Source organism: Pinus tabuliformis, chromosome 3_1 (genome assembly GCF_031772625.1).
Source record: "Pinus tabuliformis cultivar Carrire ecotype Pingquan chromosome 3_1, CPIR1, whole genome shotgun sequence".
Classification (NCBI taxonomy): Eukaryota; Viridiplantae; Streptophyta; class Pinopsida; order Pinales; family Pinaceae; genus Pinus; species Pinus tabuliformis.
Window position 1 is genome coordinate 507149888 of NC_142301.1, and position 17733 is coordinate 507167620.

The window sequence follows — 17733 nt, forward strand, 5'->3', positions numbered from 1 at the left end:
TTGTGAATGGCATGAACATAAAGTATGCAAACTTGTGAAATCCTTGTATGGCCTCAAGCAAGCACAACGAGGCAGGTATGAAAAGTTATCTGAGCATCTTATGAAACTCAACTTCAAACATTATGATATTGATGCTGCAACTTTGTTTGTTAAGAAATTCGGAAAAACAATTGTATATCTTGTGGTATATGTAGATGATATTTTGATGGCAAGGAACAATGAGAGCTACATTGCATCCATAAATGAATTGAGGAAAGGTTTTGAAATCACTAACTTGGGCTATGTTCACTACTATCTTGGTATTGAAGTAACTCAACATCCGAAGTATATATTCCTCTCTCAAAAGTACATTGGAGATCTGTTAAACAGGGTTGGCATGACTAAGTGCAATCCTTTGACTACTCCAATAGAAAAGAACTTAAAGCTCACATCCATTGAAGGAAAATAATGAGGATGCAACAAGGTATAGACAACTTGTAGGAAATCTCAAGTACTTGACTACTACTAGACCAAATATTTCATTTGTTGTTGGAATCCTCTCCAGGTTTATGCAAAAGACTTGTGAGGAGCAATGGTCTGCTGCAAAAAGAGTTCTAAAGTACTTGAAGGGAACCCAAGACTTTGGACTCAAGTATACACAGGTGGGCGACTTCAGTTTGATTGGATACTCTAATTCAGACTTCGATGGAGACAACGAAACTAGGGTATCTACTTCAGGCTATGTTATGAGTCTTGGATCAGGAGTTGTCTCTTGGAGATCACACAAACAATTAGTTCTAGCAGATTCCATAACTGAGGCTAAATATGTGGCAGTCGCTGAGTGAACAAGATAAATTTTATGGCTTAGGAAAATTATGGAAGATTTGCAGGTAAAACAAGTACATTCAACTCCACTCATGATTGACAACACCTCTGCAATAAAGTTGGCCAAGAACCCAAAGTTCCATGATCGAACGAAGCACATCAATACAAAATACCATCTGATTTGACATCATGTTGAGGCCAAGACAATCCATCTATGCCATTGTTCCACTAATGAGAAGATTGCAGACATCTTCACCAAAGTGCTTAGAAGAGAAAAGCTCGAAAGATTTAGAACGATGCTTGGACTCACCAACATCCCTTCAGATTAAGGGGGGAATGTTGACACCTAATCATTGGGATTGGGTGAACATTTGTAAATAATGTAAATAATAAATAATGGAGAATAAGAAAATGAAGAGACATTGGGAGGTGAAGCCCAAGAGTCTCTCCCTGCTTGTATATAACCATGAGCAGCCTTAATGAAGAAAAGCAATTTGTTTTGAGGAGTTACCTCTTGCCCTGACAGTTTCAATGATGGTCACATTATTGTTTTGCACAACCGATAGCCATCCTACTTCATGCGTGACCAACCCCTGTTCTTCATTAAATTGTTTTTTCAACACCAGTACTAGATCTTATGGGTTTTAAGCTCTACATCCATATTAATGGCATAACACTAATTCTTGAATGATCTATAAGAATGACACAACTTAGTGGAGCAATCTTGTTGGCAAGTTTTGTGATCATAGTCCACTGGGTTAATATGGAAACATGCCAGTTATCAATTATAAACATCCAAGCTAGCTTGGTTTCATGAAATTAGGCAGGGATCATTATTGTTCACCATATGCACAGGTCATACATCAAAGACTGTAGTGATTTAATTGTTCATTCTTGTAGAAACTTGTAACCATCTATACTTGTTAAGAGTGTAGACACCATTTTGTGATTTCCGCCTTTTGAAATCAAAGTTACATAGTTCATATCCATATGTGGCTCGAGCATACAATGCCATAACATCAAGATTTCTACATAGTTCGGCATGAGATTAAATATTCGCAGTAGACTAGTTTTCAGATTAACTTATGCCCATGGTTTTGATCCCGTGCCGATTACTTGAGCTTTTTTGAATATTGTTAAGCTTGCAGACAAATAAGAAAGCGTAAAGGTTTACTTAATTGCCTAGGTATTTTCTTACAGATGCCACTATGTGTTTTTGGTGTTAGTTTCATTGTTATTTTTACAATCCTTTCCTAAATAATTATGCTTCTACTATTACAATATTAAACCCTATTACGTCACTCATTTATGCTATTTCATTGTAACATGGTTGTTGCCATGTTGTAGCATTGTCAAAGTTGTGTTGTCTAACCACTCTCCACAAAATTGAAGAATAACATAGATATGAGATTTCGATCCCACTTGGATCTTGGTCAAATGAGGTTTCACCGGGACAACTAGATACCCAGATTCAAAGAAAATAGTAGATACCATGGAATGGGTTTTGAGGAGAAGGATGGGACTCAACCAACAACTAAACATGACCGGTAATTGGTATGGCAAACCTCCATAGGTCTAAAAACCTAAACAAAAGCGTAAAGAGAGGGAAGATTTAAACCTTTCAACATGATTTGCAACATGGATTCATAGCAGGTTAGCAATGTTTACAACATGGATTCAGATATGCAAGTGAGTTTTTCTACAAAGTATGCTTAATACCTTCTACTTGAAGAGAAAATGTTATTTCTAGAAATCTTCAAATGACCTTATCCTCTTCAAATGTTATTTCTAGAAATCTTCAAATGACCTTATCCTCTTGTAGCTATAACAATGGCTTATCTACAAAATTATGCTCAACAATCATACATTTGTTATGATGTTTGACCCCAAGGACAGGACTCAACCAACGACTAAACATGATTGGTAATTTATATGTCAGACCTCCTTATGTTTGAAAGCCTAAAAATAAGCGTAAAGCAAGGGAAGCCTTGAATCCTTAACATGATTTGCAACATGGATCCAGAGCAGGTTAAGGGTATTTGCAACATCATGTATCAACTTTTAAAGGTGCTAAAGAAAAATGTTTAAATTGTCTTCTTTGTTACGAGTACCTTGCACTCCCTTTAACATCAACTACTAAATCACACGATGATATCTTCATTTCAAGGCTATTAGAGATCTTGGTGTTGACATTTCTTCCTTTTGTTAATCCTTCATCCTCCTTAGGGTGCCTTGAGTGATGTGTTTTAATCATCATTCAAGAAAGGGTTTTGGTTCAGTCCATTCATGAATTCCTTAAATTCTTCGATGAGATTTGCAGATGTATTTAATTTTGTTAGCAGTAAGATTTATTTTGGCCATTTTATATCACTGTTTTTGTTTTGTCCTGTCTGATTCTTGATATTAGATCACTTGCTCTCTTCACTCTTTGCCTAAATTTTAAACTCGAATCGTTATATTTTAGTGTATGAGAGATGTTGTAATGTCTTGTCCCATAAACATTTTGACTTTGTAAAATTATATAAAAATAAAATAAAAATAAATTATTATTAATAAATTAAATTTGAGCCAAGATCGGTTGGAGAAATCACATAGAAAACTTAGCTTCGACGCCTTTCAAACCTCTATCTAGGTTCATCATAGGGCAAGGATGGGAAGCAAGATCAACAAATCACCAATTTATATCAGAGATGCAACAATAATTTCTAATGGTGAAAAAGTTATAAATAAACATATACGTTAAGGGATAAAAAACAATTTATTTATTAGTTATTTTTGAATTTAATTTATTTAAATTTATTTTTACTTTTTCAAAAATTACTATATGAATTTGACAACTTCTAATATTTTATCATATAATATATTAATATTCAACTATCTACAACATTATCAATTAAAATTATATTAATAATAAATAATGATTGATTTAAAACTATATCAATCTAATAAGAAAGCGAAAAAATAATATACTAATATTATTAATAAAAACTGTTAAAGTCAATAATAAAACAAAATTGGAAATAAAATCAAAGCAAATAAAATAAAAGAAATCATAGAACAAAACAAACACTAATCAGGACAGAAGAAGGGAAAAAAAGGAGGGGAGAAAAACCCAGGGGGTTAAGAATAAAGGGAAGGGACCCATGAACTGCTTAACTTCCATCCATTGTCCCTATTAAGAGTGTTACTTCTGTTTTCAATCTCAATGAATTCACTTAATTGTTGGTGATGGAAATGATCAACCTTATTTAGGAACTTAGAATTCAAAAATAACTAATAAAGAAATTTCTTTTTATCCTCCAACATATCTTTTTATTTATAATTCTTTTTGACCATTGGAAATTTACCGTTGCATCTCTCATATAAATTAATGATATGTTGATCTTTCTCCCCATCCTTTTCCTGATGATGAACCTAGATAGAGGGATAGAAGTTTCAAACACGTCGACCTTAAGTTTTCAATGTGATTTCTCCAAAGATCTTGGCTTAAATCTTGAATCACAGAAGCATCCAATCTGAGAAATTAAATTTGAATATATTTATTTAATTAGTATAATTCATTTTTGATCAAATTACAATTTTTTTGAGCTCCAGGTTTATGAGAATCCATGGTATAAAATAAAATGAAAAAATAAAAATAATGTTGAAATGAAAATAACTTCATGGTATTCACCATGGTATTGGTTTGGTATTCATGTGAAATATATCCTATTTAAAGGGGAAATTAAAACAACTTAGATCCATCTTAACGATCTACCAAGCACAACGAGGTATCAAATCTCTTCAAATGAAAACCTCTTTTAGAGTGAAAAATGACTTGATCCATCTCGGTGCTTGGTAGATCCGCAATTAAGATGAATCTAGAATGGTCATATAATCATGTGAATATTATCACATAATCATAAATGTGCATACAAAGTAACTTGTGTGAATATTATCACATAATCATAAATGTGTATACAAAGTAACTTAGGTACTTGTACTCTGAATCTAATTGTCGATTAAGCCGATTTTAGGCACTCCACTCTCTCAAAATGAATAAGAAAAGGAACTCTGAATTTCATTTTTTTGTTTTTTTCCCAAAATGTTTACTTTAATTAAGAAAAGTAACTATGCATTCAATTTTTTTGCAATTTTTACCTAAATGTTTATGTTTTTTTTAACAACAAAGAGGAATGTTTGTATTAAGTCCGCGCTGGGATGCGACAAATATTCGAGAAATTTATAGTTTTATTACATCGTTGGGCTTCATGACCTGCATATGCAGGTTTTCAAACCAGGCCCAATTATCCAACAAAACTTCAAAACACTCCTATTATTCTACTAGTATATACTCGACAAAACTGCAATAAAAGAAATACATAGGAAACCAAACATTATTAACACAGACTAATGCTCAGGAACAACAAGGCGGTTAAGGTCTAGGCCCACGTTTTCCTTTATAAACGAAGAATTTTGCTTGGTGAACTTGATGTGGAGATATTCAAGCATGCTTCTGAGCGCCATGACCTCGTCTTCTAGGCGTGCAATTTCACTACTCTTTGCCACGATTGTTTCATGATTCTCAGTGGCCGACTCCCTCTGCTCTTGAAGAAGCACATGCAATTCAAAAATATCTGCACGTAGTTCCATAATGCTCGCTAGCACACATTTCACATGCTGGTGGAGAGTAGGAGGCTAAGGGTGGGCACATCCTGACCTTGGCCCAATCCTGGGTGCAGTCCCTTGCCACCTTGCCCGAGCGCGGACAACGACAATCCCAAGAACTTGATGCCATTATAGAGAACCTTTGATGAACCACTCCTAACCAGCTTCTAACTGCTTCCCCAATTGCTTGCCAAGCCGAGACCGACTGGATAAGCTTATTCAAATGCAGAGACACCCAGGGTTGGGTAGAAGAACAACCCTAAGCCAATTCCAGCGCATGGCCTTGAAAAATAACTTCGACAAGCCAAGGACTGCCCAGGCCCCCCGAAAGGAGCCAAACTCTAACTAATTCCCTGCCCCACCTGTTGAGCTCCGATGGTATGAAGAAATTCAATCTGCATCCCCATGATATATAGAATGAGCCATGCAAGAGCCTCGTGTGATATAAAGGAGTGGGTTGCGTGACCCTAGGATCGCATGGTGGCTCCATAATTTCTCTGCAACCTGAATTGACCTTCACTTCAGGCATCCTTGCCTTCGAGCGGTTGAGCCCTTAGATCTGGACCAGGAGGATTAAATGCGACTCGCTCGTAGAGGGAATTCGCATGGGGAGAACTTGAAAATTTCAGTGAGAAACCATAATCTAAGAGACAAACAAGAGAGGTGCCACGCTTACAGGGTCCTTCAATCTAGGAGACATCACTTGGGCCGTTTTCAAAGTGCCTCACATAAGGAGAGATGAAGGTTGGATCATCGAACTGTGTCAGGTGGAGATGCCGAAGGGGAGATCCCAAGGGAGTTGGGAGGGGAATGGTGAAAAGAGGGGCAAAGAAGGAGGTGAATGTTAGGGAGGGGAGATTAGGTTCCAAATGCACCTTAATAAGAGTCCTAGGAGGGGGGAGGGGGCCGGAGATTAGGTTCTAAATGCACCTTAATAGGCGTCTTAGGAGGGGGGGGAGGGGGAATAAAATATGTAAACTTGCATAATGAGACTAAGGGATGGGTAGAAAACCATAGGTTCCATTGAAAATTGTTTGCCCTTCATTCAACTAACAAGCCTTATTAGCTTGTAAATCTGCCTCAAAGTTTAATGCTCTTAAAATATGGTAAAATTGTAAGTTAGCAAAGAAAGGAAGAATTCCATGGGCTCGCTGAAGCAGTTGATTTAACTTGTTTTTTTGGGTAGAAGAGTTGGAGCGCAAGTGCTTTATAACCAGTGAAAAGTCTCCCAAGATTGTAATGTCTGTAATTCCCCTTTGATGGGCTAAAAGGAGCCCTAGATAGAGGCCATGAGCTTCTGCTTGGTTGTTGGACTTCTTTCCCGAGCCCCAGGCATATTAGTTGACGAGTATTCCTTCAGGATTAGTGAGAATCCTTCCCCCTCCTCCCACCCCTACCTAAATGTTTATGTTAATTATGTAGTAATTGTGAGTTTAAAAAAATTTAAAAATTGACATTTCTTTGTAAATGTTATGCTTGTAAATACTCATAACATTGTATATTGTTTGAAATATTTTTATTATCTATTTTCTAAAAGTCACCCTTACATTGCATATTGTTTTAACTATTTTTGTTGTCTGCATTTTTTAATCCCCTTTAATATTATTATTTATGAAAATAATTGATTAATTACTTTTGTTATTCATTTTTTAATATTATAAATTTATTTGTAAATATTTTGGCCATAAATATACATAACATTTTATATTGTTTTCTCTATTTTTATTACCTACCTTTTAAAAATCCTCCTTCCTTTCACATATTTTAAAAAATTCCCAAATATTAATGATGAATTAATTTTATTATTCATTTTTAAATATTATAAATTTATTTGTAAAAATGTGAGTGTAAATCCGCATACCATTTATAAATGCACTCCGAAAAATCTTCAATACTTCAAAAACCATATATATTGTTTTAACTATTTTTATTACATTCTTTATAAAAAAAGTTTCCACTTACATTGCATATTGTTTTATTTACTTTTATTCTTAACATTTTTAAAAACTTTCTTGGAATATTATTTACGAACCAATAAAGCATTATTTCTACTTACATTGCATATTGTTTTATTTACTTTTACTCTTAACCTTTTTTAAAACTTTCCTTGAATATTATTTATGAACCAATAAAGCATTAGGTATTAATGATTAACTATTTTGATTACATTTTAAATGTTGTCACTTACATTGCATATTTATGAACCAACAAAGCATTATGTATTAATGATTAACTATTTTTATTATATAAATTACTTTTATTAGCATTATGTATTAATGATTATATATATATAGTATTATATTATTTATGTATTAATTTTAGTATTTTTTAATATTATAATAATTTTGTAAAAATAATATTATGTTCTAAAAAAATATAAGCATTATGTATTAGTGATTAACTATTTTTATTATACATTATCTGTATATATTTGTAGTATTTTTAGTATTATATATATATATTTTTGTTTTTTGGTAGGTAAGCACTTATGTCTTAACAGTGCACCCATTCAGTGTCAATTTTTTTTTTGTTTGACAAATTCGGTTGTTATATTAATGGCTGAAAAAAGAGGAGTCAGTTTTCCTGGAGTACAATATACTTCTGGTGATTTGGATCAAAGGAGTTACAAAATGGGATCTCTCCTTGATCCTTGTTCTGCTGGTTTTACCTCTAAAGCTTCCTGAGCTGCTATAGACTCTTACATAGTGAAATAACCAAAATTTACATTTGCATAACATCTTTAATCTATTTCTATGTGGCTTATCTGCCTTGCTGTGGACTCCTCCGGATTTGGGTCCGGTTCTATCTGCTTGACACTGGAGGAACTAGTTGCTGCCTTGTTCTTTTTGTCCATCATATACTGCAGTATTGCTATGGATTCCTCAGCATGGCTACAACGGTTCGACAGATTTCTAAATTGCTCGTGAAGAGAGGCTACCCTATGCAGAAAGAGATCTATCTCTGCTCTGTATTTATCATTGATGGTGCGATATTGATCCTCCATTCTGGTCTCCAGGTTCCTGACCTGATTCTCCAAGATGCGCTGTTGCGCCCTTACTTCCTCTAGTTCAGCTTGCAGGTCCGCACAATGGAGGCAATCCTCGGAGCGAGCCATGCTTGCTTCAGGGCTGTTGCTATCCAAAATCCCTGCAACAATAAAAGAAACAAAAAACAGAGGAACACGAGCTTGCTTGAAGGCGCAGATGGTCAAACGGGAGCAAGGAGGAGCTGTCCAGAGGTTCTGATAGGCGCAGATGGAGTAGGAATAGTTTCTGAGGGAAGCGCAACAGATCGTTGAAGAAGACAAGACAGAGGGGACCTCAGAGAACAGTTGCTCGCGGAGGTAACAAAGCACAGAGTAATGAAAATAGCGATATGAGGAACAATAAATAGGAGGAGAATGCGTAGAGCGAAGGCGGGAAGGGAGCATGCTTATCGCGTTGAAGAGATAGTGTATCTGCAGAAAGGACTGGAGAAAATCCTGCAAGGCTCGAGGATCGGGTCCGAGAAGACATTTACCGGCTGGGATGTTGAGACTTTCAATGCCCTTGAGTGTTTTACGAACTTCATATCTGTTCCAAATCTTTATACCATAAGCTGTTCTGCTGACGGCCCAAATCTCATGATTCATCTCAGTGATTCTGTCAGTGATGCAATGCTTGCTGCTAAGGAGATGTGACTGAGTCATGGCAAGGGTTGGAAGGACTCGCTGGAGTTACAGCTCAGGATGCCGATGGGTCTTTCACATGCTTTGTTGGCACGCTCATCAGCTTTCTTATTCAATTTACGGAGAATATGATAATATTTAATATCTTCCATTGCCTGATGAAGGATCTGGTTGCGTCTGTTAATTTGCTGAAGGAGAGTATTTGGTGTGTTCTGCTGATGCACCATAAGGTGAATGACGACTGAGGAGTCCCCAAATACCTTCGCCTTTTTTATTCCTAGCTTGCTTAACTGGGTTAGGCCCTGGAACAGAGCTAATGCTTCAGCTCTGTTGTTAGAGTTCTTCCCGAGACCCCATTCATAATGGAGAATACATTCTCCATTGGCATTACAAATCAGCCCTCCTGCTCCGGCTAGACCCGGGTTTGACTTGGATGCCCCGTCGAAAAATAAGTGGAAGATGTTACAGTTGCATATCCAGTTAGCAAATTCTTCTTCTTTTAATCTCAGTTTCCATGTACTGACTTCTCCTTTTGTCTGAGTCTCCCTCCTGCGGGCTTCCTGAGCATTGGGATTGTTCTCCAAGATGTAACTGATTAAGTTTCGCTCCTCTATGCTATAGTTTGCTGCATCAATCTTGCCGGTGGTGTTACTTGAGATTGTTTCCAGAGCGAGTGTTTTAGCTTTGTGGCAAATTTTACGAATGCTTGAGCCTTTATCCTGGAAGACTTTATGGTTTCGAGCTAGCCAGATGCGCCAGAGTAGAGTGTGTGGGAGGGTGTTCCATACTCTCTTCACCAAACTACTTCTTTTTTCTTTCCAGGGGCAATCTTTCCTCCATTTATATATTGTCTCTGCTATAGTGGGCTGGGGTTCCCAATTTGTATTTCCTATTGAGGCCATTTTCCCCCAACAGCCAACAGCAACTGGACATTCTATGAATAAGTGGTGCATCGTTTCCTCTGATTTGCAACAGTTCGGACATCTGGATGGACCAATAATGCCTCTTCTTCTTAGATTTTCAGTTATTAGAATTTTACCTTTCAGTAAGAGCCAGATGAAGAATTTTATTTTTGGAGGAGCCTCTGTTCGCCATACTATTTTCCAGTGATTCCATAGGCTTATTTGATAGATGCTATTACAGAGGTATTGATGACCGGCTTTAACTGTATAATTTGTTCCAGATGCATCCCATCGAAAACCATCCATTTCGCCTTCTTGAATGGGAGCCTTACTGTGAAGGAGCATCTTCAGAGAGTTGAAGCTAGGTTCTAAGGCATTGGGAAGCTCAAGAAAATTCCAGCCAATCCAAACATGGGAGAGGGAGTCCCATCTTGAGATTTGAGACAAATGGTATAATCCTTTATTGTTAAGCCAATTTATAACAGGAGTTGCCTCTGCGTTCATGACCAGAGGTTGCTGCCCCAGAATTTTGTCTGTTCCAAACTTAATGCTGGTTCCCCCGCCAGGGACTTTCGAGATGTTTTGATGCATAAATGGAAGAGCCTTCTTGCAAAGTTTCCAGATTTTTGTGGATTCTCTGTTAGGAATGTTGGTGTCTAAGAGTTGTTGTCTTGGACAGCTCAAGTATTTTACCTCCAGTACCTTTTTCCACCACATTGTAGGTCCTGTGATCAGTCTCCATATAATTTTTGCGCCAAAGGCCAGATTTAGGAGCTTTGGTGATCTGATGCCAAGCCCGCCTCTGTCTTGGGTTTGGATTACATGTTTCCAGCTAACTAAGTTGAACTTGTTCTTATCAGTTTCCCCCCTTGCCAGAGGAAATGTCTAAGAGCAACTTCCATTTTATGATGAAAAATAGCTGGAGCTTGATATAAAGAAAAGCGATAGATAGGAAGTGAAGCAATACCTGATTTAAGGAGAATAAGCCTGCCTGCTGGATTAAGCCACATTGTACCCCATTGCTGCACTTTCCTCTTAATCTTGTCAAGGATTCCATTCCAGGTTTCGGCCTTCAAGGGCCCCATGCTCACAGGCATACCTAAATAGGAAAAGTGGGTCCATTCTAGGTTGCATGTGACTCCAAATATGCTTGCAATGCTGTGTATAACATGATTTGCAGTGTTCCATCCATAGATGCAGCTTTTGAGCTGATTGACCTTGCCTCCGGAATACTCCATGAATTGGTCCAGGAGTTTCTTGAATCGCCTTGCTATTGTGGTAGATGCTCCCCCAATTAGCAAGGTGTCATCAGCAAACTGAGAATGGTTAATGTTTTTTGCTCCATTCCCAAATTTGACGCCAGTTATGAGCCCTACTCTACGATTGTAATCTAAAGCTTGACTGAAGGATTCAACCATGAGGATGAACAGGTAAGGAGATAGGGGGCAGCCCTGTCTTAGCCCCCGAGAGGATTGGATATCCAGGGCCCAGAAATGCACGCTACAATCATGTTGATGAAGGATGGCTTGAAGCCCATTTTGATTAAAACAGCAAAAAGGAAGGAGTGTGTTATGAAACCAGCTCAAGAAAAGTTAGAAAAGATAAATCCACGCCTTAGAATTCAGCCTCTTCGAGGGGGCAACCTCCTTTACATTACATAAATGAACAATTCTTGGATGATACAAATGAAAAGACCTCCTTTCTATATATAGGAGTCTAAGGGGTTATAACATAATCAGAGCCGACATAACAATAATAATGTAAGGGCACAATAATAACAATAGTGGGCTTCTATGGGGCACAATAGTAACAATATGGGCACTACTTGGGTACATCAATATAATAAGTGGGTTATACTAATAACAATAAGGGGTTACACTAGTAGTATAGGGGCCTAACATGCCCCTCTCCTTCAAAAAGCATTGTCCTCAACGCTTGAGTAGTTCTTGATGCTTCTATATAAAATTCTTGTCCTCCCATGTGGAATGTTCAGTGGGTAAGTTCTTCCACTTGATGAGATACTCTGAAATTGATCGATTTCGTAGCTGTCGGGTTCTTGTTTCTATGACTGCTCCAGGTTCCAATATGATTTTTCCTTCCTCTTCAATTTCTGGCAATATTGCTTGAATTGGGATATTTTGCAACTTTTGAATAAGTGGCCATACTTCTTTGTCCTTCTTCCATTCATCCCTTGCTTCGTTTATCCAATCTGGTTGGATAATATAAATAGCACAAAATAATGCTTCCACATCCTCATCCTTGAAGAGTCTTCCCATTCGATAAGGTCGCCATTTTTTAAGTGCATGTAGTATTGCCAACATTTCCTTCTCATAAATAGCTTGCTTGAGATGTAGCAGTAACAATACCCAATCACCTACATCAAAAAATATTTCACTACGATGTTGATCTACCTGTTGTTTCGTTTGATTTTTCACTGAAGTGGCGTTATCCTTTAAAAGTTGGAGAACTTGCTGTTGATGCTCGATGTGATCTTTCTCTGCTTGAACCTTTTTCTTCTTGATATGTCCTTCTATCTTTTGAGGAGTGGTAATTTCTTCCAGTCCTTTACAAGATATGGTCGGATTCATTTCTTGATGCTCAATGTGATTTTTCATTTCTTGAACATTTTTCTTCTTGATGTGTCCTTCTATCTTGATAGTTTGAGGAGTGGTAATTCTTGCCAATGCTTTACAAGATATGGTCTGATTCATTTCTTCTTTCTCTGGGGTGGTGTCTTGGCGTATATCCTCTTCTTTTGATGTTTCTTGATCATTTTCTTCCTCCTCTTCATATTCTATGTAAAATAATTTCTTTTCAGCACACCTATGACCTTTAGTGCATTTGCTATCACAATTGTAACAAAGCCCTTTTTCTCTTTTTTCTTCCAATTGTTGTGGTGTAACCCTTGTAGGTTGTGGAAGGCTGAGAGAAACAACACTTTCATCTTTATAGTTGTGAGGGGTATGCTTCCTGGTTTCCATAATTTTGCTTTCCATTATGTCACAAAGCCCTTTTACTCTTTCCAATTGTTGTGGTGTTGCTCTAAAGAAGGTGTTGCTCTTTGTATCCTCATAATGTGCTATCATTTCCTCCGTGAAAATTGACCACGTAACAAGTTTTTTACGAGAGCAAAGCCCTTCATACCAAAAAAATTAATCTGGTTCTAAATATGAAGATGCAATACATACCTTTTGTAACAGTTGTACACCATGTAGATCAAAATATTGCTCCATCTGAAGTATCCAATTTACCGGATCCTTGCCATCAAACTTCCTCATCTTGCTTTTTCTTGATTTTAGGAGCTCGACCTTGAAACGACTGTAACTCTGTACTTTCAGAGCTTTAAGTTCTGAAATTGTGAACTATAGTAGCCCTCAATGTCCTCTTTCCAATGCCACCAGTCTGATCCAAATTGGATTCTCCAAGAAAGAGTTATGCACAATTTCCTGCAGTGACCTGATTATAGACTAGTTCAGTAGAGCGAACTTGTATGAAGTGCCACGTGTCACTGTTTCAACCTTTGAATCTGAAAAATATACAAAAGAAAACTACAGTCCGTCCTCTTTCTGCACCTTCTTACGAAATTTCAATCCGATGCTCAGAAAGAAAGTTATGATGATTTTCCCCAGGTCACCTGTTTTGAGTGTAATTTAGGAGTCTACAAAAAGACCAACTTCCTCAGATCATATCTCCGAAAATATCGCGTGAAAAGCTCTGAAATTCGGACCAAAGGTTCAGCGCGATTTCTTCTCAAATGGGTTTTTTTTGTGACTTCTGAAACGTCACAGAAAAAAAGTTATAGCGAAAATTCCACGATGACCTGTTTGGAGCAGCGAAACCCTAGAATCCAAAGCTCTGATACCAAATGTTATGAAACCAGCTCAAGAAAAGTTAGAAAAGATAAATCCACGCCTTAGAATTCAGCCTCTTCGAGGGGACAACCTCCTTTACATTACATAAATGAACAATTCTTGGATGATACAAATGAAAAGACCTCCTTTCTATATATAGGAGTCTAAGGGGTTATAACATAATCAGAGCCGACATAACAATAATAATGTAAGGGCACAATAATAACAATAGTGGGCTTCTATGGGGCACAATAGTAACAATATGGACACTACATGGGTACATCAATATAATAAGTGGGTTATACTAATAACAATAAGGGGTTACACTAGTAGTATAGGGGCCTAACAGAGTGCCTTACTCTGTCAAAGGCATTTGCTAGTTAAGCTTGAGCGAATGGCTTCTTGGACAAGAAGGATGGAGTCGGTGATATGCCTGTTGGGAAGGAAGCCTCCTTGATTTTCAGAAATCAAAGAGGGAAGAAGAGGTTTGAGCCTGGTTGCTAAGATTTTGGATATAATTTTATAGGACGAGTTACATAAAGAAATGGGTCGGAATCTAGAAAAGGAGGAGGGGCGGTTTTCCTTAGGTATGAGAGCTAGATAAGTGGAGTTAGTGAATCCTCCTATCTTTCCTTTTTTCAGCACCCAACGGATCATCTTTATCAGGTCTTTTTTTATCATTGTCCAATACTCCCTAAAGAAGCAGATGGGGAATCCATCCGGTCCTGGAGCCTTGTCGGGATGCAAGCTCCAAATAGCTGCCTTGACCTCCTCTTCCTCTATTTCTTTGCTGAGCTTGTTGTTCATTTCTTGAGTAACCCCTTTGGGCAGATGCTGGAGCAAATCTGAATAGTCTTCTTCCTCTTTATTTTCAGTTAGTAGATCCCTGTAATGTTTAGTGGCAGCTTTCTTTATAGTTTCCTGAGTGCTGTATCGATTTCCTTCATTATCCGTGATTATGCTTACAGTATTCCTGAGCTTTCTAACAGTAGCTTGTTTGTGGAAGTATGTTGTATTTTTATCTCCTGCTTGAAGCCAAAGTTGCCTAGATTTTAGGCGCCATTTTATCTCTTCCTCCCTGTTAATTTGGCTTAGCTGTGCATATAAGTTGCCTTCGTGATCTTTGTTTTGCTGAGATAGTCCTTGTTCTTCTATTTTTTGTTGAACATCTTCTAGCTCTCTTTTGACTTTCTTTTTGTTCTCTTCTGGTTCCTGGTAGTTGTTCCTAGCCCAATCTTTTAGTGCCTGCTTGACTCTTTTTAGCTTTGATTCCCAAATAAAGGTTGGTGAGCCTTCGACATGCTGGATCCATGTCGTTTGGACCACTTCTCTGGCTGCTGGCATCCGGTTCCAAAGAGGGTTGTATTTAAAGGGGATGGGACCAAGAGGGCAGTGATTTTGCAGAGTCAACGTAATGGGGTAATGATCAGAGGCCGATGTGTTGAGAATATTAGCATATCCCGCTGAGAAGGAAGAGAGGAAGGCTATATTGATTAGGAATCTGTCTAATCGTTCCATTATGTTACCAACACCGATCCTTCGATTGCTCCAGGTGTATCTGCGATTTTTGGGAATAACATCAACTAAATCGTGCTCCTGGATGATGGTTTCTAGCCGGCCTCTGGAGGGATCTGGAGTGAAAGTTCCTCCTCTTTTTTCATTGGCGTGAAGGATCAGATTGAAATCTCCTGCAACTATAAGATTGTTGTTTTGTTCCCCTTCTATGCTTACCTTCAGATCGTCCCAACAGATTTCTTTTTCTCTGTAGTGGTTGGGAGCATAAACGTTGTAAATGGTTACTGTTTGGCTGCCTGTTCTGCTGTCGAGAGTGGTTTTGATCCAGTTTTGATGAATGTTTGTAGAGCTGCAAACCCATTTGTTGTTGTCCCATATGGTTACAATGCCACCGGAAGCTCCTCTGGCTTCGCTGATGCTTCCATAAAACTGTCTCTGCTGGCTTATGATTTTTTTCATCTCGTGCTGATCTTGTTTTGTTTCCTGTATTAGCATGATTTCTGGTTTTTCATTGTGAATTAGTTCTCTGAGGGCAGCTAGCTTGGAGGGGTGCCCTAAACCCCTGCTGTTCCAAGAAAGGATTTTCATCATGGGACTTTGGGCGTGCGGAGAGGTGCTCGCCTCTCTTGGTCTTTACTACTTGTTTCTTTTTCTTGATGCCCAAGAATGAAAGACTCTATTGGGGTTTGCGTGCCCATAGCTATATCTTTTTGGGCGCTCTCATCCCTCTGTTGCCTAGCTGATTTTCTGCCCGGTCCCTGTTTTTTTAAAACATCACTAGCTGCTCCATGATCCTTGGAAGAACTTCTGGTAATTCTGGATGAAAGGGGATCAGGAGAGGGCTGAGAGGTGATGGAAGGAGGTTGCTGGGAGATTGGGGGTTCAAAGGAAGGGTTGTCGGGGACAGATTCTACTGCAGAGAGGATAGCGAAGGGATTGGTAGAGGGAGGAAGGGGCGGTTCGGGGGGTTGTAGATCTGAGGATAAAGGGGAAGAGGAGGAAGGGCGCGGATTGGATGGTCCAGGGATTTCAGGATCCAAAGAAGGCTTGGAGGGGGGGGGTTGGTTTCTTCTTTTTGACAGTTTCCCAGTGGCCATCCTGCTCTTCATTGTCTACATTAACAACTTTTGTGCATCTATTAGCGAAATGTCCATATTCGTGACATACCTTGCATTTAAAAGGAATCTGTTCGTAGTCCAGCTGCTGGATATGGCTCCAATCGTCCACTTTCAGCTTTATCGCTTCCGGCAATCCTCGACCTAGATCCACTTCAACACAGATCCTTGCGCATGCTTGCATGTTGTCCTTGGGCTCACTGCGATCGATGTACTTGCCAACAACATTCCCTATGGCCTTAACCGAATCATCCCCCCAGCAGTGTAGAGGAAGGTGAGGTAGGCGAACCCAGACTGGAACAACACTTGGGATGTCCAGTTCCGGGTCGAAATCTGGGGTCCATTTGTTGAGATAGAGTCCCCTTGAGTCCATGAAGTATGGCCCGTTCCTGAATATCAGATCTTTGTCCTCCTTTGATTCAAAATGAAATGTATAATACCCTTTGCCACAAAATCTGATGGATATTTTTCCTTGGATCTTGTCTGACCAGTTTCGCTCGACCCATCTTTGAACTGTTCTGGGCGATGGCCAGAGCCCTGTAAATTGCCCTATTAATCCTTTCTCGGCAAGGGAAAGTGCTGCCATACGGGGAATAGTTGGCGGCAGTTGAACTTCCTGCAGCACATCAAGTTTCTTGACAAATTTCGTGGTTACAGGTCTGGGTCGTTGCGGGGGGAGGGACTTCACCAGTTCAGAGAACGCTTTTTGCGGATCAGGATCCTCGTGGGACGGATCCGAAGAGCCCATGGCTGGGCCAAGGCCCAGGCCGAAGCAGATCAGAGCTCAGAGGTCGCGCGGTTCAGGCAGACGTGCGCAACGCAACAGCTCGTATTATCTTAATTAATATTTCCCATTCACCGTCAATTTATTTATGTATTAATTTTAGTATTTTTTAATGTTATGTTACATATGTATTAATTGGGAAATTAAACCTTTTGAAAAGGGGTAAAAAAAAATAATCTTGTAAAAATAATATTATGCTCTAAAAAATATAATCTTGTCAAGATAAATATTATGCTATTTATGTATTAATTGGGAAAAACAATGTAAACTTTGAAACAAGAACTGATACTGTTACTTGTTTTGTAGAGATAGCAAAGAATTGACTTGATTTTGAAAATGGGTGATGCAAAACACACGTTTTTTTTAGAGCATAGTTTTTGGCACTTCAAATTTTTTTATGTACATTACATTTTATAATAGTAGTGATTTTCATGTTGATTTTAAAAAG

General features: G+C 38.3%; 1 protein-coding gene across 1 annotated transcript; it reads right to left on the minus strand.

Moving 5' to 3' along the window:
• Window positions 1–10856: 10856 nt before the first annotated feature.
• LOC149188032 (uncharacterized) lies at window positions 10857–17249 on the minus strand. Its single transcript, XM_089409852.1, has 3 exons — window positions 16614–17249; window positions 14563–15869; window positions 10857–11421 (listed from the first exon to the last, which is right to left on the minus strand). The coding sequence occupies exons 1-3, from the start codon at window positions 17247–17249 to the stop codon at window positions 10857–10859; spliced, it is 2508 nt and encodes an 835-aa protein (XP_089265978.1).
• Between the last annotated feature and the right edge of the window lie 484 nt (window positions 17250–17733).

Coding starts and splice junctions, on each gene's coding strand:
- LOC149188032 (XM_089409852.1), bottom strand. CDS start 17,249: ATGGGCTCTTCGGATCCGTCCCACGAGGATCCTGATCCGCAAAAAGCG. Junction 15,870..16,613: donor CGGAAGCGATAAAGCTGAAA/GTGGACGATTGG, acceptor ATGCTAATACAG/GAAACAAAACAAGATCAGCA. Junction 11,422..14,562: donor CCCATCTGCTTCTTTAGGGA/GTATTGGACAAT, acceptor TGAATCCTTCAG/TCAAGCTTTAGATTACAATC.